Source organism: Neospora caninum, chromosome IX (assembly GCF_000208865.1).
Source record: "Neospora caninum Liverpool complete genome, chromosome IX".
Taxonomy (NCBI): domain Eukaryota; phylum Apicomplexa; class Conoidasida; order Eucoccidiorida; family Sarcocystidae; genus Neospora; species Neospora caninum.
In genome coordinates this window covers 3,004,403-3,024,006 of record NC_018390.1, presented here as the reverse complement: position 1 = coordinate 3,024,006, position 19,604 = coordinate 3,004,403, and the positions used below count along the sequence as shown (strand labels likewise).

At 61.9% G+C, this 19,604-nt stretch overlaps 1 protein-coding gene across 1 annotated transcript; it reads left to right on the top strand.

The window, feature by feature from the left end:
• Positions 1–465: 465 nt before the first annotated feature.
• NCLIV_042170 (phd finger protein BR140/LIN-49, related) lies at positions 466–16,857 on the top strand (the record flags this gene model as incomplete). The annotated part of the gene is made up of 8 exons (XM_003881126.1): positions 466–8,082; positions 8,356–9,843; positions 10,146–10,537; positions 10,804–12,244; positions 12,927–13,625; positions 13,980–14,051; positions 14,486–16,379; positions 16,829–16,857. 8 exons carry the CDS (start codon positions 466–468, stop codon positions 16,855–16,857), a joined length of 13,632 nt encoding a protein of 4,543 aa, XP_003881175.1.
• Between the last annotated feature and the right edge of the window lie 2,747 nt (positions 16,858–19,604).

Here is a 19,604-nt window from a genome sequence, read left to right as displayed (position 1 = left end):
TCTCACTCTCTTTCTCCTCTCTGGCTGCGCGGCCGCCGTGCTTGCTTCTTGTTCACTGTAGTCGTCTGGGGTCAACGCGCCTCTCTCCTTTGATTCATCCCGAGGGCAGCTCGGAGTCAGAGTTCTTTTTCTTCGCTCTACCCTGAAAGATTCCTTTTTCTTCGTCGTCTCGCGGATGTCTTGTCGTTTGCGTCTCCCCTGTTGACTCTCTGCGTCTGGGGCATCGGCAACTGAACCCCGTTTCCCAAACCTCTCGCGTAGAAGGGAGGAAGCTCGGGTGATCTTTGATTGCTCGCCTGCCTGTGTGCCCCCACCTACGCACTTTTTTGGCGGACTCGGACTCTTTAGAACTGCCTTACGCCTACGTTTTCCTGGACAGGAAATTCGCATGCATGTTCGACAATCGAGGGGAAGGGGTCGGGTTTCGAGCTTTCTCGGGGAACCTGCGTTCGTGCAACGGAGCCGATGGGGCTGCCGTCTGCGCATGCAGACCAGACGGGTCCAGACTCTTCCACGCCGTCCTCTTCAGGACCCGCAGACGCGCTTTCTTCCGCCCAGACCACCTCGGAGGCCGACAGCTCCATTTCTGTTTGGCCAGCGACCGGCATTTGTGCGGACAAGCGAGGAGAAGACGACAGAGGAACCAGCCGCGACGATGGTGTCGCGAGGAAGTGTTCCAGCATCCCTTCGAGAAGTTCTGCATCTTCTTCCCGTGTCCCTTTGTCTCCAACGATGACGCCGCCTCTCGGGTGTAACCCCGCCCAAGGGGGAGGCGAGGGCGAGCGAAGCGTCACGCTCTCACCCTCTGACCCTCATCCAAGTGCGTGCGTCAACAACGGCGCGGCGGCGGCGTCTTCCTCTTCGGTCGACGAGAAGGAGGCGGTCGCGTCTTTGGCTGCTGTTTCGTCTCCCGGCCCGCCGTTCAAAAAGGCCAAGGCGAGTCCGGCGCTTCCCGCCTCCAGAGCCTCGCCTTCCAAGTCTCTCGAGAGAAGAGCTTCTGTGGGCAAGAGAAATGGCTCAAGCCCTGTCGACAGTGCAGGGAGCGGCGCAGCGGAAGGCCCCGCGCGCACACCGTTGGCGCCGGGAGGGAAAACGGGGAGCACAAAGTTTGCCGGATCAGAAGAGGGCGATACGTCGGCCTTCTCGTCCAAGTGTACAGACGCAGAAGGCTTTCCGATTCCGGATCCGCTGCGGCTCTCCACTTCTCTCCCTGTGTCTGGAACCGTTTCTTCGCCCGCGCGGGCGTCTGAGTCAAAGCCTGAGGAGTCATCTGGGCGTGGCCGCCCCAGTGCGAGTCGCCGACGCTCCGGCTCTCCGCCTGTCGGAGATGGTCCCGTAGCGTCTGTCAATGCGCTCTCTCCTGCCTCGTCGTCTCTTCCGTCCCCTGCCTCTTCTCTCTCTTCTGGCCCCTCTGCTGCCTTCTCCTCTGTCTCTTCGTCTTCAGTTTCGTCTTCAGTCTCTACGACGGGTGCGGCGGCGACCACCCAGTCTCCGCTGGCCGGGTCTGTTTCAGGCAGCCTCCTGGGGAACTTGGCGGCGTGGCCCGCGTCGGGGCCTCGGCCGCCTTCCTCGCGTGCAGCGCTTCTCTCGGCGGCTCTGTCTCGCTCTCTCCAGCCCTTGGCGTCGTCTTCTCCTTTGATCTCTTCCTCGTCAGTCCTCGTCTCTCCGCCGATGGGCAGTCCGTACACTGGCCTCTCGGCGTCTTCGGCGCGGCCAAACTTGTCTCTCGCTCCCTCGACTTCGCCTCTCAATGCCTCTCTGCCTCCTGGCGGAATGGCGGCAGGCGCGTCGCCTTCTGTCGTCGCGCCTCCCAACCTCGTGGCTGCGCTGCGGACTCTCCCCTCGTTCGGGTTGCAGCCTCTCCAGTCCCTGCAGCCGCGGTTCGTGGCTCGGCCGCCGTCGCTCGACTGCGCCTCGCTGCCCTCGCTCCCCGGGGCTTCTCGCCCCGCGGCTGGCCTCCGAACCCCCTCGGGAGGCTCTGGGCAGTCGCTCCCCGGCCCGAGCGAGGCGACCCTGGGAGCGCAGGCGACCTCGCCCACCCACGCTGGAGGCGCCCCCGCGGGCAATGGCGGTGACCCTTCGAATATAAGCCGCAGACGGAGCACTGGGACGAGTCCGGCGCCGGCTGCGCAGCTGGGGACGCCCTTTCTTCCTGGCAACCTCCTCCAGGCGGCGCTTCTCTCGTCCTCTTCGCCGCCGCACGTCGCGCTTCTGTCTTCCCTCGCTTCGTCGCTTCCTTCGTCTTCCCCCTTCTCCGCCCCGCGGTTGTTCCGACCTCAGGGACTTCCTTCTGCAGGGACAACAGCGACCGCTCCGTCCCAGCGGCAGGTTAGTCCCCCGAGCGGTGCCGCGGCGACGCAGCCTTCCGCTCTGCCGGCGAGCTCGAGTGCGGGGAGTCTCGCGAATCAGAGCGGCTCTCCTGCGGCGCTCGGGAGCGCGACCGGCGCAGACAGGGCGTCGGCGAAGACCTCTCCGGAGACTTCCCTCCCGCAGGCGTCGCCTGGAGAGACAGCTGGGGAGTCTCCCACCTGTGCAGAGCGCGGCGGCGCAGGCCAGACCGAAGGAAAGGAAGAAACGCCGACGGGTGCGCGGACCCAGGACAACAGTCCCGACTCGTCTGCAGGCGACCTGAAACGCACTCGGATCTCCGACCCATCTGGGCAGCAGACGCTCTCTTCTCCCGCGTCTTCTTTCCCTGCGACGTCTTCTTCCCCTGCCGCGTCGGCGGCGTGTGCGTCCTCGGCGTCTTCCCAGCGGGGAGAGAGCGGCGCCGACGAAGACGCAGTCTGCAGTGTGTGCGTGGTGGGGGAGTGCGAACAGCACAACAACATCGTGTTCTGCGACGGCTGCGGCTGCGCAGTGCACCAGTTCTGCTACGGCGTCATGCAGATCCCTGACGGTCCCTGGTTTTGCTCCCTCTGCACGTGGCTGCGGAAGAAGGACTCGGAAGCGACTGCGCGGAAGTCGAAAGAACGAAACGGTCAGCGGGAGGCCTCGCCAGGCGCGCCTGGGCCCTCCGAGGCGGCAGCGGCGAGCCAGGAGACCAGGCAAACCCCGAGCTCCGGACCCGAGAAGACCGCGCCAGCGTCTGCCGTCGACGCTGCCGCGTCCTCACCGTCGGTCTCCTCAGTGGTGTGCAAGTTGTGTGGACAGGGGGGCGGGGCGATGCGGCGCGGCCCCGAGAAGATTTGGGTCCACAGTTGCTGCGTTTTGTACTGCCGCTCCGGGCCCCAGTTTCGGCGCACGCTGCAGCTGGACGAGCCGGTGGACATTCGACAGTCGCTCTCGGTCGCTCGGGCGATGGCCTGGCGGTGCGTGATTTGCAGGAAACGCGAGGGGTTTCCGATCTCGTGCGGATTTCCGGGATGTGCGAACCGGCTGCACGTCACTTGCGCCCGCGGAGCAAAGTGCGTCTGCGTGATTGCCTCGCTCTGGGAAGGCGCAGTGGAAGGCGCGGGCCGCGAGCGCGTGTGGAAAGCGGTCTTCTGCCCCACACACAACGACGCCGTCACGATCCAAGCTGCCAAGGAATTCGAGCGGGAACGGGCATTCGCCGCGTCGCTTCCCCCTGCGCCGACTGCCTTGTCTTCCCCGGTCGCTTCCTCGCCTTCGCAGACTGCCACGCCGCAGCGGGCGGCCGAGGGCGAGACGCGGGCCGAAGCGGGCGGGACGCACGAACCGAACGACGTTTCGGTGACTGCGAGCCCAGATGGGGTCGCGGCGGGCGCGGAGACAGACCAGGCTCAGAGTGGGGTTTCGCAGCCGAACCTGGAGACAGAGCCTTCAGGAGGGGACACCAAGACGGCGCAGGGCGACACGCTCTCGGCGAGGCGCGAAGAAGAGACGAAGGGGCTACCGAATTCGTCGGCCAGCGCCACCAGTCCCGCACGGCCTGGCGGCGACGCGGACGGCAGGGATGCGGTGGGCTCCTCGCTTCCCCTGTCGACGCGCGTCGCGCAGCCCCTGCCCGCGGGGTCGGCGCTCGGCGTGGAGGAGAGCCTCAATGCGCTCCAGCGTGCCTCGCCGCCTGGCGTCCCGTCGCTCTTGTCTTCCGCTGTGTCATCCTCGTCCCTGCGGCTCCTGCCGGGGGCCTTGCCAGCGTCCTCGAACGCCTCGGCCTTCCCCCAAACGCTGGGGCTCGGATCTGTGCTCCATCCGTTCGCGGGGGGCGGGGCGCATGGCGCGCAGAACGTCTCTCCAGAGCTGCTCCTGCAAAAGCAGTTGCTGCTGCAGGCGCTGGCGGGCGGCCAGGGACAGTTCCAGAATGCACAGGCCGGGAAGGCTCAGGGCCTTGCTGTGGGGGGCGGCTTGGCGTCGACGGCGATCTCGCCGTTTCTGGACGCCTTTGTGAATCCCGCGAACGCGACGAAGAAGGAACCCGATGCGCAGCGGCTTGCCTCGCACCCCGGGTTGTTTCCAAATTTGTCGGCGCCTCTTCTCGGGAACTTCCCAGTCGGCGGCCAACCAGACGCCCGCGGCGTCCTCCCAGGGGCGAACTTTCCCTTGACTGCCTCGGGACTCTCCGCAAACGCGTCGCCCGCTCCAGGGTCGAACCTCCTTTCCCAGTACGCCGCGCAGCCGTCGGTCTTCCGCCCGCAAACCGTCGTCAGCCCCTCCGTTTGTGGGCTCCTGTACCCAAACGTCGCCAGCCTCGGGGGGGCGGCCGCGGGCCTCGGGGGCCTGCAGGCGAGCGGCGCCGTGGGCGCTCCGGTGTCGGGCGTCCGGGGCGGCGTCGGGACGCAGTTTGCGTTCTTTGCGCCGCAGTTGCTGGCTGCGCAGAACCGCGTGGGAGCCCAACAGAATGTCGGCCTCCCAGGGGCGAACTGTCTCTTGCCTGGATCCTCGTTTCCCCTGCGGTTCCCGGCCGACGCGGGGCCTAGCGGCGTCCCGGGGCGAGCCGGAGAAGGCCCTGATGCAGGTGGAGCAGGCGCGCTGCGGGCGGCGAGCGGGGTTCAGGAGAACGGGGAGGCGAGTGGCGAGGCTGCCGCGCCACTGTCTCCGACGACAGCCCTGGTGTCTCCGAGTGGGGCAGGGACGCGAGCGGCAGGCAGCGGGGGGGGTGCGAAGGCAGATTCGCCTGCCGCGTTTCCTCTCGAGGCGCCCGGTCAGCCTCCGCCAGTGCCGGAGCCTCCCGGACCTTCGGCTGTCGAGGGCGAGGCCAGGCCTGTTTTCGCAGAGGCTTCTTCGAGTGCGCCGCTCGCGTCCTCGTCGCAGCCGTCCCCGCTGTTGCGGTCGTCTGGGTCTTTGCGGTCGGGCGGCAAGCGCGGCGGCAGAGGCCGTTCGTCGCAACGCATGCTGTTTTCCTCGTCGAGGAAATCGCAGTTGGGCGGCTTCGCGGGCCATCAGGCGCGCGTCGGAGGCCCTCAGGTCGGCTCGAAGGACGGCGTGTTGGGCAACAGTCTGGCTTTCTCGACGCAGCTGCTCGACGGCGGCGCGGACTTGCTGCTCGACGGCCTCGGGGCAAGTGGCGCGGGGGCCCACGGCTCCCATACACCCGGGACCACGCGGGGGAGTCGCGTCCAGTGGGGCAGATTCGACGCGTTGTTTCGGCGAGTCCCTGTCGGCCCGTTCGCGAAAAACGTCCTGGAGACTTTGAAGACTTCTCAGGAGAAGCGCGTGGCGATCGAAGAGGCGCGCGTGATCGAGAAGATTCTCACGTCGCCTTGCCTCTGTCCGGAAACAGACAGCCTGACGGAGCCGCCTCTCGAGGACCGGGAAGTCGTCGAGGAGCTCCTCGAGCTGTATGTACACCAAGTGGACGAAGCCCTCCGGCGTGCGCGAGAGCAGAAAAAGCGCCGAGAGCGGAGAGCGCGCGAGAGGCGCGAAGAGCAGGAACGAGCCGCCGCGGGGGAGCCCAGGACAGAGGGAGGCGACGGGGACGGCGAGAATAAGAAACGCAAGTTTGAAGAGACGGAGAGTCGCGCCCGCGACGATGGCGCGCCGCGTGAGGACGAAAAAGCCTGCACGGACAAGGAAGGCTACGGCGGGGAGAACGGCCGACATCTAGACGGCGGAAAGCACAGTTTCCAAGACATCGGCGACGCTGCCTCGCCGTTGCCCCGGGGAAACGAGCAAGAGGACGCGAGCGACACCAGTCGTCTGAAGGAGTGCGCGGCGTCTCCGCAGCTGGCAACAGATGTGGGCGAGTCCGAGGCGACGGCTACGGCTGTGGTCGCTTCGAGCGTATGTACACCGGAGACCGGGAACGGCGTGAGCGTGGCGAAACCGGCGAGCCCCAGTCGGTGTGTTAAGCCTGCGGCGCAAGAGGCCCCGGACACGCCTTCGAAGCGGGTCGGCGGGGAGACAAAAAAGCGCGAGCGAGAGCACACGAAAGCGGCGGTCGACGACGAAAAGGACGAAGTCTGCCTGCCTTTCACAGCTCTCGTCGATTTCGGGCCCGTGGCCGCGTGGATTCTCTTCGACGCCGTCCCCGGGGAACCGCAGTCAGCAGAAGAATGTGAAGTGCTGGAGCGGCTGTGCGTCAGCGGCTACATCGGGGGGTCGAGTCCGCCTGCTCGGAAATCTCAAATTGTCGATTCGCCGGTTTCTACGGGCCTCGGTACCGTCGGCTTTCCTCCTCGCTCGCCGTCTTTCGGGGCCTCTCGCCTCCCGTCGCCTTCAGGCGACCGGCGGATGGTGTCCGGATCGGGTGGTGCAATCGCGGCCAGCTTGGGTGTCTCGGGGGAAGTGAGTGCGGGCGGAAAGGCTGCGGTCTCTCTCTTCTCTCCGTCGCAGACTGATCCGCCTTCGTCGCCACTGACTTTCTCAACGGAACGACAGGCGAAAAGGTCCCCCTCTTCTCAGAGACTCGGCGCGGACACCGCGCAGCTGTACAGCCACCACGGCGTGTCTCCGGGCCACGACTGGGCCGGACTGCCCGACGATTTGGTGAGGTGTTCTTACACCGGAGTGGCCAAGGCGCAGGAGCTCAAGGGAGCCTTGAAAAAGGGTGGTGAACTCGTGGGCGGAGGCCCGACGAGGTTGCTCAAGAAAGCGTTCGGCAAAGAGAGAGAAGACGGAAGCGTGGGCCGTGGGGACGAGCCTGCTGAGACCGAGGTGGGGTCCGAGGCCGAGACAGACGGCGAGAAACGGGTGCGCTACCGGCTGGTTGTGAAGGCCTTCAAAACGCTGAGTTTCTACCAACTGACCTACTGCCGTCGGCGCCTTCAACAGGTCTTCCTCCGGCCGCACCGACACCCGCTGTATCGGCAGCTACTGCAAGTCGAGGCGCAACACCGAAAACGCCGCGAAAAAGAGCGTCAGCGCGAGGCCAGCGAGAAGACGAATCCAGAGGAAGGCGACGAAGACCGAAAGATCTTTCCGCTCTTCCAGCTGTCGACGATGCTCGCGGATCAGAAACTGTCCTCTTTGACTGAGAAGAAGAGCAAACAGGAGAAACTCGCTGGTCTGGCCTCCAAGAAGGGGGCGGCCGCCTCCGCCAGCAAGGAGACTCAAGAGGCTCGCGGGGCGGAGAGCCTCCGATCTGTCGCGAGCGAGGGGGAGACAGGCGAGGCGTCCCCGGACGGAAAGGTTTCTGCGCGGAGAGGAGAGGGCGAAGAGAGACGCCAGGCAGAGACGGAGTTGCCAGGCACCAGCCGGCGCAGCACGACCTCGGAGACCGCCAGGGGGACCGAAGGCTTCGCTCCGCTCTCGGTTTCTGTGGGCGTGGCGGGCGAGGCGCCGAATGGAGCAGCCCATATGTCGCCGCTGACTCCCAACAACGTCTCTACTACGTTGGAGACTCCAGGAGACACAGCGAAAGACGGATCGGTCCTAGAGGATGGCAGACTCGTCTCGCCCTCACCGGGTGTCTCGCCCGCAGATCTCGTTCCCGGTGCGGCTTCACCGCTCGGCCTCCCACCTGCTCGGGGTTTGCGACCGCCCCCGCAGCGGAACGGAAAACTCCAGAGTTTGCAGGACCAGGAACCCGACATGCAAACAGGAGATCCAGGCGCCTCAATCGTCACAGTCGGCGGCCACCGCTGGTTCGTGAAACCCTGGGGATGGCACGAGTCACCGTATGCAAATCTCGTCGAGAGCGTGGACGACTTCGTCGGAGTCCAGTGTGCGCAGTTTCTGCAGGTGAGAGGAACAAACGAAGGCCAGCTCTTCCTGATCTCTGTCCACTTTGGAGGCGCTGCGTTGCGGTCTTTTTTCTTCCCGCGTGTACAAAAAACTCTGTTCTCGCTTTTCTGCCACCTCAATGCGCGTCGCTTTGTCTGCTGTCTTTCTCTGAATTCGCGTCTGTCTGTCTGTCTGTCTCTGTTTCGCCCTGCTCCTCTCACGTTCGCCTCGCTGGTGCTTCCGGCCCTCTGCAGCACTCTCGCGGTGTCTTGTCTTTGTGCGCCTTTACAGGTCTCGTCTGTTTTGTCGCGGGATCTGCGTCGCCTGAAGCTCCACCTACTGCAGTCAGTCCTGGAGGAAAACCGGCAGCCGCTGAAAGTCGTGGAGAGGCCACAGTCGTCTGACCACCTCCTCGCGCGCTACGCGTCCATGCATCGCTGGTCGCAGCTCCGCCACTACATCGGCGAGGGTGTGAAAGACGTGGCCTTGCCGGCCGTGTCTCCCTCGAGCGCCTCGCCCTCCTCGAGCGCGACCGCCAGCGGGCGCCGCGGCGCCGGACCGGAGGTGCCCGCGGGGACTACTGAGGCGAGGGGGAAGTCCGGCTCGTGCGTCGCGACGCCCGCTCTCCCTCCACACCTGCAAGACTGTTGCCAGAGTCCGGAGCAGGAGCAACTCCGCCTCAGTCAGCGCCGCCAGCTGTACGAAGCGAAGGCGCTTCGCGTGCCTTCTTTCCCAGACGCCAAAACCTGTTTTCTTCTCGCCCAGCAGGAGAAGTACCAGCAGCAGCTCGGGTGTCTCTCCGACTCCGTCGCGGCGTGTGCGGCGGTCGCGGGCTGGGGCCTCGGAAGCATGGGTCTGGCGTCGTGCTCGGCTGCGGAACTCGAGCGGCGCCTGCTGCTTGCGTTTCCGTCCTCGCCGTTCTCGGGGCGCAGAACAGGCGAGCGCGGCGCGGCGACAGGGGATCTGAAGCCGCGCGAGGGAAGCGAAGACGTCTGCTTTGCAGACTTCGTCGTGGACCTCTTTGGCGACGGGCAGCCGCGCCAAGACCCCGGAAGAGGCGCGAAGGAACTGACGGAGATCCTGGCCGAGTGCGACGCGAATCTGTCGCTGTTCGTAGACGACGAGGCCGAGGAAGAGAACCGCCGCGCACAGACGCAGCCGGTCCTCCTCGCCGGCGGCGTCCAGAAAGTCCAACCGGCCCTCCCGGCAGTCGCCTATCAAGAAGATCGCGGCGACGCAGGCCTCGAGGCTCGGCCAGAGCGCCCAAAGACCGACGAGGCCGCAGACGGCGAACCCGGCGCGAAGCCCGAAAACGAGGAGACAGGAGCGAACGCAACTGCCGTCTCTCCGCAAACCTCCCCGGCCTCGCCCACGCCCCACAAGCCCGACGCGAATGCGCCTGCTCCCGCAGACTCGAAGAACGGGGCCGTCGCAGCTCCTGCTGTCGCCTCTGCGGCGGCCGTGGCGTCTCCTGTGTCTCCGCTCCCGCCGGCCGCCCCAGTGGCCACCACGGCGGGGAGCGTTCTCGACGCGCTTCTCGGGGCGGCGGGCGGTGTGGGGGCCTGCTGCGTGTGTTGGTGGGCGGAGCGGAGCAATTTGAACCCGATTCTCTCTTGCGTCCGCTGCCTCGTCCACGTCCACAAAAACTGCTACGGCGTCGGAAAGATGGGAGAAGCCGTCGAAGGCGACGACTGGATCTGCCGGCGCTGCGAGCTCGAAAAAAAGGGGCTCGGCACCCAGTGGCTCGTCGCCTTCGAACCCATGAAAATCCGCTGCCAGGTAAAAGCAAGGAGAAGCGCGCAGCCATCCTTGGCGTGACCCACGTATCCACATGCTGCTGTCTCGACATATATGTCTTTGTCCACAGGCAAAAACCGAAGGAAAAACAGAGGCAGATAGCTATACACACACACGTATATATATATATATATATATGTATATATGCGTGTGTATGTGTGTGGGTGTATGCATATATGTGGAGATGGGCGTAGGCGGATAAGGGTTGGGTAGCGACTGCTGTGTTGAACCGGGTGTGCGCGCGCGCGGGTGGACGGGACCTTTTTTCGTACGCTTGTTCGCAGATTTGCGGCACCGGCGGCGGCGCGCTGAAACCCACGACAGACGGCGGATGGGTGCATTTATTCTGTGTCCTCTGGCTCTTGCCCGAGGTAGCGTGCGCGGAGTTTTCCGCCTTGGAGCCCTGGAACCTGGACGGTGTGGTGCCGTGGAGACGCGAGACGCGTTGCGGCCTCTGCGACCAGAGCGGCGGCGTGTGCGTTCGTTGCGCGTCTGTGGGCTGCGAGGTCTGCTTCCACCCCATGTGTGCGTGGCTAGCTGGGCTCCATTGCGAGGCCGAGAGTCTCCGCGGCCTGTTTCTGCCGTTCCGGGGCGCAGTCGACCGCTGCTTCCCGCGCCTCGTCATCAAAGCTTTCTGCTTCAAACACAGCCCGGAGTTTCTCGCCGACGGCAGGAGGTCAGTCGAACATCCAGAATCCTGCGTCGCCGTCTCTCCTTGTCAGAGTCCCTCCTGTTTTGGGTCTCGTCGTCGTTTTGCGCGAGAGAGCAAATGGCCAATTCGCGTCTCGCCACCTTGCGATGTTCGAAAAAAAGTAGCCGTCCGATGTATACAGAGAGAAGAGGGGTGTCTAGTGTGTAGACGTGGTTCTGTTTTCGCCTTTTCCCGTGTGGGTTTACACTCGCTGAGATCGTTTGTTTTCGTTTGTTTTTTCTCCCTTGCAGGCGCTCGTCAGCGGTCCAGGGTTCCCTGCGCATGCGTCGCTACGTGACGCGAGATCACCGGCCGGATCTGTTCAACGCGAACGACCGCAGGAGCGGCGGTCTCCTCTTCAAGCGCGGCGGCGGGGGGGGGCGGCGAGGTAACGCCTCCGCAGGTTCTGTCTCCTTTGGCGCCCAAAGCAGAGCGCGAACGCAGGCGACCGCGACCGTGCCGAAACCGGATCTTCCCGCGCTTCCCGCGGGGACGTCTCCTGCGGCGCCGGACCCCGGTGCCGCGGGCGGCGGACCCGCTGGGGCCGACGCGCAGCCTGCCACAGGGACTGGAGCCCAAGTGCCGGCTGCGACCGCGGTCGGAAGCGACACGGCGAAAGAGGTCCCGGGCGACGGAGACTCCAAAGCGTCGCCGGGCAAACCGCCTCAGCCGCCAGCGTCGCCGTCGGCGTCTGCATCTTCGTCAGCGGCTTCACCGGGGGTTGTGGGAGAGAAAGAAGGCTACGCGGAGGCATCGGCGAATCCTCCAGCTTCGCCTGTTGCCGAGGCGGGCGCGCCAGGCCCCGAGAAGGCGGCAGAGGAGACGGAGACGCCGGCAACCACAGTGGCGCCTCTGGCCTCCAGCGCAAGAGTCGGCGGCCAACCCGTCCCGGCGGAGAAAGGCAGTGACGTGGTAACAGGCGAGGCGGAGAGCCTTGGAACGGGCTTTTTGACGCGGGCTATCTTGGAGGAAAAGGATCTGTACGACGATCACTCCTGTGCGGTGTGTCTCCTCCCGCGGATCACATGCACGTCGTCGAATCCGTTCTTCCACTGCCAGCGCTGCGGCCTCTGCGTGCATCGACAGTGCTACGGGATTCGCAAGGAGCACTTGCCGCTCCATCTCCGTCCGGACCTTCTCCGCAAGATCAAGGGGCGGAAAATGCGGCGGGTGTCGGCCTCCCCCGAGGTCGAAGCGGAGACGGAGCGCCGGAGCTGGGCGGGAGACGGCGGGGCGAGCGACGCGCCGCAGAGCGGAGAGAGACAGCGCGACGAGACAGGTGGAGAGGCCGAGCCTGGCCCCGCAGGCGAAGATGCCCCGCAGGCGAGCGGCGACGTCTGCGGAAGTCCTGATCGAAACCTTCCCGGTTCGCCGAGTTCAGGCGCTTCGGCGGAGGGTCGGACGCTCGAAGGAAGCACGGAGGCGGCTCTGACGGCGTCTGGAGAGAGGAACCAGTTGAGGGAGGGTGAAGACCTGGCTGCTGCAATGGACGCGTCAGAGCGAAAGGGCGACGCGTCGCCCACCGGAGAGGCGGACGGAGACGGGGAGGAAAGGAAGGAAGGATCGAAGCGAGAGCGAGAAGACGAAGATGAGACGTCCTGTGCAGAGAGCGACGAAGACGAGAACGTAGGTCGGTACAAACCGACGCCTTTCCTCTGCGAAGCGTGCACTTGGCTACCCCCTACAGAAAAGGTGAGAAAACCGAGAGACGAAGACAGAGAAAAGGGGAGAGGAAAAAGAGAGAGGGAGAGACTAGGGTGCGGCGCAGTCGGTGCACGACAGAGCCCAGTGAGAGATTCTTAGAATGGAGCAAGGAGATTCTGGAAAGGGAGAGACGCAAAAGGAAAGAAGAGGGGCGCTATACGTTTTTGAGGAAGGCAAAGACTGAAGAGGCGCGTTTGATGTTCTGCTCAAGACAGACTCCCAGGCGTCAAGATGGAAACGCGAGAATAGGTAGATACGTCTAGGTGGATCTGAGACGTAGACGTTTTGTTTACAAAAGGCTTTAAAGTTGAGCTCCCATTCGTCATGTACTCGAAGGGAATGGAGGTTAATAAATCTTTTTCTCCAGTCCAGCGCTCCGCCCTGGTCATAAAAAGTAACAAACAAAACTGCATCCATTTAGGGATGGTCTCTGGCAATCGTGTTCAGACGCATTTGCACGAGAACCGCCTGTCCCTCGCGTATTTTAGCCGGCGCCGAAACCGCCTCTGTGTTTGTGTCGGCATGCATCTCTTTGTCGATCGTTTCTCTGCTGTCGTGTATTTCTGTCCGTCGGCGTGTGTGTGTCTCCTGCGTCTCTTCTCTGTATATCTCGAATCCGCTCGGCTTCTCTCTCCTTCATCGGCGTCTCGCTCTCTCTTGCTGCGCTCAGCCCTTCTGCCTGTTGTGCCCGCGTCGCGGCGGCGCCTTCAAGCTCGTCGCCCCGTCCATCTCTTCCTCGCTGGCTGCGCCGTCTTCAGAGACTCCCCTCTTCGCCCACATGACGTGTTGCCTCTGGACGCCTGGAGTCGACGTGGCGGCCACGCCTGCCTTGTCGCCGATCGTGGGCGTGGAGCGCGTGCTGGAGGAACAACAAAACGTCATCATTCAGCATTTGCAGCGAAAGCGTCAAGTGCCGGGTGTGGAGCGGAAGAGCGAAGACGTCGCGAACGACGCAGTCTCCGCGCTCGCTGCGTCGGAAGGCCCATGCGCAGAGGCGCGGAAGAGCGAAGGCGACGACGCTGGCGCGAGGGAAAGGCGCGAGAGCGGAGGCCAGACAGGGGCGAAGCCTGGCGACGGCGAGAGCGAAGAGACGGACCAGCAGCTGCAGCCAGAAAAGGCGCACACTGGAGGCTCAGCGGAGAAGAAACCGGAAGACAAACCCCTGGCGCCTCTCTCCGACGAAGACGTCGCGCCTCTGTTGTGGACGGAATGCGAAGTCTGCGGATCTGCGTACGGCTTCTGTACAAAGTGCGCGCAAAAGGGCTGCTCGCGCTACTTTCATCCCCTCTGTGCACAGCTGAAAGGCGCCTTCATGGAAATGACAGAACAGCCTGGACGGCGATTCACGGCCGTTGCCTTCTGCACGCACGTAAGGCAATACCAAACGTTCACTGGAAACACACTGCCGCGAGAGGCACGACATGCGCGGTTGCACATACAAAAAGAAAGCGGTGGATTTATCCGTATCTATGTGTGTGTATGTGGGTTTATATGACTGGAAATGTGAAGGCGTGGGTATCCACTTTCGGGGAAATGCGGAAGACGCTGGTGAGGAAGCGAATACGAGGTCGTCGTTTTTTTGTCTCTGTGTTTCATTTCTCGCAGGAGTTTCTTGTAAACGTGGGATGTCTAGGTCTGCAAATAGTTTACGTCGTGTGTGTTGCCGTGCGAGTATTCCTGACATGGGTCTTTTCTGTGTAACTTTTTGACTGTTTCTCCGCAGCATTCCCGGGTGCGGAATCAGATTTCACCTTCCGTCCGGCTCTTTCTGCGGCTCCGGTCTTTCCTTGAACTGGTAAGGTTTTCCCTTCCAAATTCACAGACTCTTTTTCTTTATATATCTTCATCTGCTCGATACGCAGATACGTGCGTCTCCTGCGTTCATGCCTTCCTCCGTGACTGTCTTCTCTGTCGCTTTCGGTCGTCTGGTGTCTCTGGAATTCTCTCTGTCCGCTCTCGCATCTTGGAGCCGAAAGAAGTTCGGTGCATGCGTTTCGCTCCGGTGTCTACCTGTGCTCGGTTGTCTTTTTCGACCGCAGTTTGTTTCTTCCTGGATTTGAAACCGTCTCCCTTTCTCTCCACGAGCACCTTCCATCGAGATACAAACACATTTACATGGTTATTTGCACATGCATATTTGAATATACTGACATATATATAAAAATATGTATATATGCCTGCGCATGTAGATGAGAGCAGCGATTGTTTTGATTGTGTTTTTGTTTCCAGTCAAAGCTGCTTGTGGGTCAAGTCTCGCGGCGAGAACGGGTGAAGCGGCTTTGGTTGAGGAAGCGACGAGAGTTGTTGGATCGCGAATTTCCCATCGATTCGACTCTCTCGTCTTCGGCGTCTTCGCCCCTGGCGTTGCCTCCCGTCGCGTCGTCCGCGTCGAGTGCGAGTGTCCCCTCTCCGGAGACGGTCTCGAAACCCTCCGCGTCACCTTTATCTCCTTCCGCGAGGGACGGCTCCCCGGTCTCCGAAGATAAGCCGACAGAGCAGGCGTCCCGGCCGCCCTCTGCCGCGGTTGCCAGTTCGCCGTGCTCATCTTTGGCGACGCCTGTGGTGTCTCTGCTTCCGGATTTGATGCTGATTAACGCCTTGTCTTCTTCCTCCCCAAAGTTCTCGCTGAGCAACGGAGACGAAGCAAAGAAGGCGGAGGACGTGTCCCTGATCGCGAGTTTCGATCCAGCGCTGATTGCAGCTGCGGCGCAGGCGGCCGCAAGTCAGGTTGTTGGGGAGCGGCGATGCGCGAAGGATGCGGTCGAGCTGCATGCACTCGCGTCGTCCGACGTCAGTGAGCCGATCGAGAAGATGCGCGACGCGTGCACATCTCACCAGTCGGGGCCTTTCGGTTTTCGCGCCGTCGACGAGGGCGGCAGCCGGGCGCCGCCGGAGGACGCGCGAGAAGCTGAGCCGGCTGGCGAGAACGGCGACGACGGCGAAGAGGACCCAGAGCAGGCGGAGCGCGCGGACGAGCAAGACGACGGTGGGGATTCGATGAGTTCCCGAAAGAAACGAAGAGAGAGTGCGTCGGGTCGGGGAAGCGATCTGGTGCTGCCTGGTGGAAGGAAGGGTGGAGACTCGGCTCTTTGTTCCCCGCCGTCTCTGGCGGGCGCGTCGCCTTCGAGCAGGACCACGCCACGGGCGTCCGCCGAGGTGAAATCCCGAGAGCGAAGCGGATTGGTTCGCGGCGAGAAGGACGACGCCGAGCGCCTTCGGTCTCGCGTTTTGGCGCTGCCTGCGAGCAAGCGCGGAGCGCCCGAGGCGGCGGGGCCCCGCGGCAAGACGCGGGATGAAGAGAGGGGCAGTCGGGCTCCAGGCCTTCGCGGCCCGTCGACTGCTTTCGGGTCTCAGCCGAAGAGGGACGGGGCGAGGAGGAAGTTGGCGGAAGAGGCGGCTCGGGCTGCGGCGTCGGCCACGAAGGAGCAGCGGGCTGCGTCGTTTGCCGCCGTCATCACGCAGTACCTCGAGCGCGTGAAGGCGCAGCGTGAAGAGCCGAACGAGCGACGGGACTCCGAGGAAGAGCGCCTACCAATTGTCGACGAGCGAACGGGGTTCAAGTGCACGTGTTTGAGCGAGGTGGAGCTCCAAGGCCTCGTGCAAGTGGTTGACCAAACAACCAAGGCGAGTTTCGCGGGCGAAGACGGATGCCCGGCGCAGCGGAAAGGTCGCCCGACGAACCGCCAGCGACTGGTTCTTCTTCTGAGCGACGCCAGTCCGCGGAGTCGGCACGAGGCGATTCTCTTGGCGCACCAGCTGAAGCAAACGTGGGAAGACATTTTGATTGGGAGCATCGACAAAGAACTCGTCACACTGAAGAACCGGATGCTGTCGGAGCGACCGGACGTGGCCGAGGAACCAAGCGACAAGGCTCGCTTTTCAGGAAGGCCTGCGACCGCTTCACTCCAGTCGCACGGATCTACGACGCCTCCGGAAGACGTCCCGCCCTCCGCCGCCCGCGCGTTCTTGCCGAGTGTCCCGGGTTCGCCCGCGAACAAAACTCTGCGCGTTAGAGACAAAGCCGACGGGCGCGTGAGGCGACAAACCCCCACGCCCTCGACGCAGATCCGCCAGGAGCTGCCGGCGTCCTTTGCGGATTCCAAGTCTTCCCTGTCGGCGAGTTGTGAGTGTGCATACTGGGACCTCTCTTTCCCGTAGCGGTTTCGGACTGAACTGCATGCGAGGGGTCGAGGGGACACAGTGGGGCGGCGCCCGGTAGCCCCTGCAGGCGTGGCGACTCTGTGCGCGACAGTTTTTTTTTCAAACGCAAGGCCGCGAAAGAGCGAAGAGGCGGGGAGAAAGGAAACGAGAAACTGCTGCTACACAGAGAGAGAGGGACACTGGAGGGATGAGGAAAACACGAGAGCAAATGGAGCGTGCCTTGGCGTTTGCTTTTCGTGGTCTGTGGCGAGAAGCTGCACACTTCTGACGAATCGTCGCAATAGTCTGGCTCAAAGGGGGGACGATGCGTTAAAAGCCGGTCGGCATAAGGTTTGGTTTTCTGCGTTTCGGATGCAGCGAATCACGAGATGGCGCTTCCACCTGTTCCTTTTTGTGTTTTGCTGTTTTCAGTCGAGGCGAAGAGACGCAGGAAACGGTGAGAGTGACGGCAGGCGCTGCTAGGCGTGTCTCCAGTTGCTGGTCGGCTCCGCATCTGTTCGAGGCAACGCTGAGTGGGGAAGAAAGGAAGAAAACGATTTGACTCACACAAAGAGCTGGAGTCTGTGGACGGACAGTGAGAAGAAAGAGATAACCCGAAGCATGTCTCCCTTTTCGTTCTTCCTCGCCGAATCACAGCTGCGTCCGATGAAGGAAAACGGCAGAGACAAGTCAAGCGCAGAAAGGACACAAACACCCGCGTGAGGCAGGAGGAAGGATGTCACGGCATCGAGCACGGGAAGACGAAAAAGAGACGTGCGCGGCAAGACAGCAACGCAAAGAAAAGACAGGCATCGATTCATAGACCATGGAAGAGACATAGGAGAAAGACAACGAGAGAAAAAGCAAAAGGAATAGAGTCTGTGACGGGCGACGTAGGAGGCGGAAGGCGAACAACTGAGGTGCGCTGGGAAAGGAGCCAAGGAATCTTTTTGATGTTCAAGCTAGATGGGAATGCAGTGAGCGTTTTGAGGAGACAGGCTTGGTTTTGCCGTTTAGGACAGAGGGGATATAGGATATGATGAGCAGGTTGAATACGTTTGTCGGATCTCGTGAAGGACGGAGAGAGAAGAGACGAGCAAGCACCACCCACGTCGCTTTGTCTCCTGGGAGCGTGTGAATATGCCCGGGGCGTGGTACGTGCGCTACGATCGTTGGCTACTGTAACTGTGCGGTGGACATACACATGGCTCCGAAAACTCCTGACCGTTACTGAAGATCGTCTCTTGGTCTAGGCTCTTTAGTTGTGTTTCCGGTGTTTTCCGTTCCTAGCTTCGACAGTGCAGCAGAAGGCAGCTTGTGTGGATCAAGACACCTGGTCAGTGCAAACCATCGACTTTCAAGGAGTCTTTCGTTCTCTCTGGAGCCGGACGATGCCGAGGAAATTACTTGATTGTCACGGCCGATTAGCTAGGTTCGAGTTGACCTTTTCGGCCGCATGCCTCGGACGATTTCGGACGCGTGGGTTGCGGTTGCCTTTCCGTGTGGGGTTTCAAGGCGTCTCTCGTTGCCGCAGTGCTGGATTCTCCTTTCCCTCGCTTCTCCCAGCCCAGGCCTCCACTGCACGCCCGGTAGAGAGGGTGTGAGAGGCGAAAAACAGACGGAGAGGCACAGCGAAAGGAACTGACAGGGACACGAGAAAGGAGAAAGAAAAAGGGCGGGGGAGCAACAAAGAAAAAAGAGAGGAAGACGTGGAAACGGCTAAGAAAATAATTTGGGCAGAGACAGAGGAAACGGTGTGACGCGCACTTCGCATGCTACCCTCCCGGACTCCACGCTGCTAGACGATTGCGCTGGGTTGTCGGTGGTCCTTTCACCCGTTCATTCTCTTTGTTTCTATCTTCTCACATGTGAAGGCCCCATGTATCTGTATTTGTGATAAGGCTAGACATACACGTACCGTATACAGACAGGGGTGTAGTCTACACATATGTTGGCGCCCCCAAAGGTATCGAGTGGCTACTATCTCGATAGCTCGTGTGTCCGGAACTCTTGGCTGCACTCCGTTTTCTGCGTCCGTGAATTCCACAACCCTGCGGCGTCCCAAATTCGGCGACCCGAGGAGAGACAGTAGTCGGGAGCTCTGCGCCCCTCAGGTTTTCGCTCGAAACTTACAGGGGAAGAAGAGGGAAAAACGAGATATTCCCTCAGAGAGAAGGCTTTTCAGAGGCGGACAGTGCACACACGCTTCGCTATATAGCCAGCCTCCCTCTCGAGCGGGTAACGCGTTGTAAGGCAAGTTCTCGTGATGACAGGTATGTAGCTTCCATATATATATATATATATATATATAATTCTATGTATCTGTCGCGCGCTCTTGTATATATATATATATATATATATATAGGCATGTGGTAGCAGAGACTCACAAGAGGCTGCAGGCGACAGTGTTAGAAAGATAGAGGAGTTCCTCCCTTATCCGGGTGCTCGGTTCTTTCCACGTGCAGGGCTGTCGTTGGCTTCCGAGGGAAATACACGGAGCAAAGAAAAGTTCGAAACGGATCTTTCTGGCAAGCGGACCGACAAAAGGGAGAGGCCGCGCAATCGATTTGACCGTGATAGGAGTCGAGCCTTTCTCGAAAGTTTTTTAGAGACGTCGGTTTCGCACGAACACAGCTGCTCCACTCTGGCCAGGTGCGCCTGAAAAGTGTCAGTCGCGCCTCTTGTTTCCTCTTGGCCAGTTTCGGCCTCACCTCAAAAGAAACTGCGGGCAAGACAAAACGCACGAGTCCCCACATCCACGTTTCCTATCTGCGAAGGCGTCTGCATGAGGAAATAAATACACGCCAAGACGCGTACGGAAGGAGGTCTTCAGGCACTATTCGAATCCCTACACGCAGCATTGCCGCTTGCATTGCCGGTTGTGCGTCAACACAGAGAGAGTCAGAGCCTGAGTGGAGACCACCCCCAAGGAGATGAATGATATTATCACCAGCATGCGTGTACAGAAGAGGGTAAGGGAGCTCATGTCCCAACTCGCCGTTTCCTGCGCGCGATATCGCAGCCGCTGTGTCTTCCACTGTCGTCCCCCTGCGGCAGCGAGAAAGGATGCGAGAGTACATTGGGGGGAACAACCAGGACCAACAACTCGCTTGTCTAGGGAAGGCGATCTCTGGACGAAGTATCACGCCCGCCCGTGAAAAAGTGCGGTTTTCGCGTCCAGTGCACGCCAGTCTCCCCCCTGAACTGT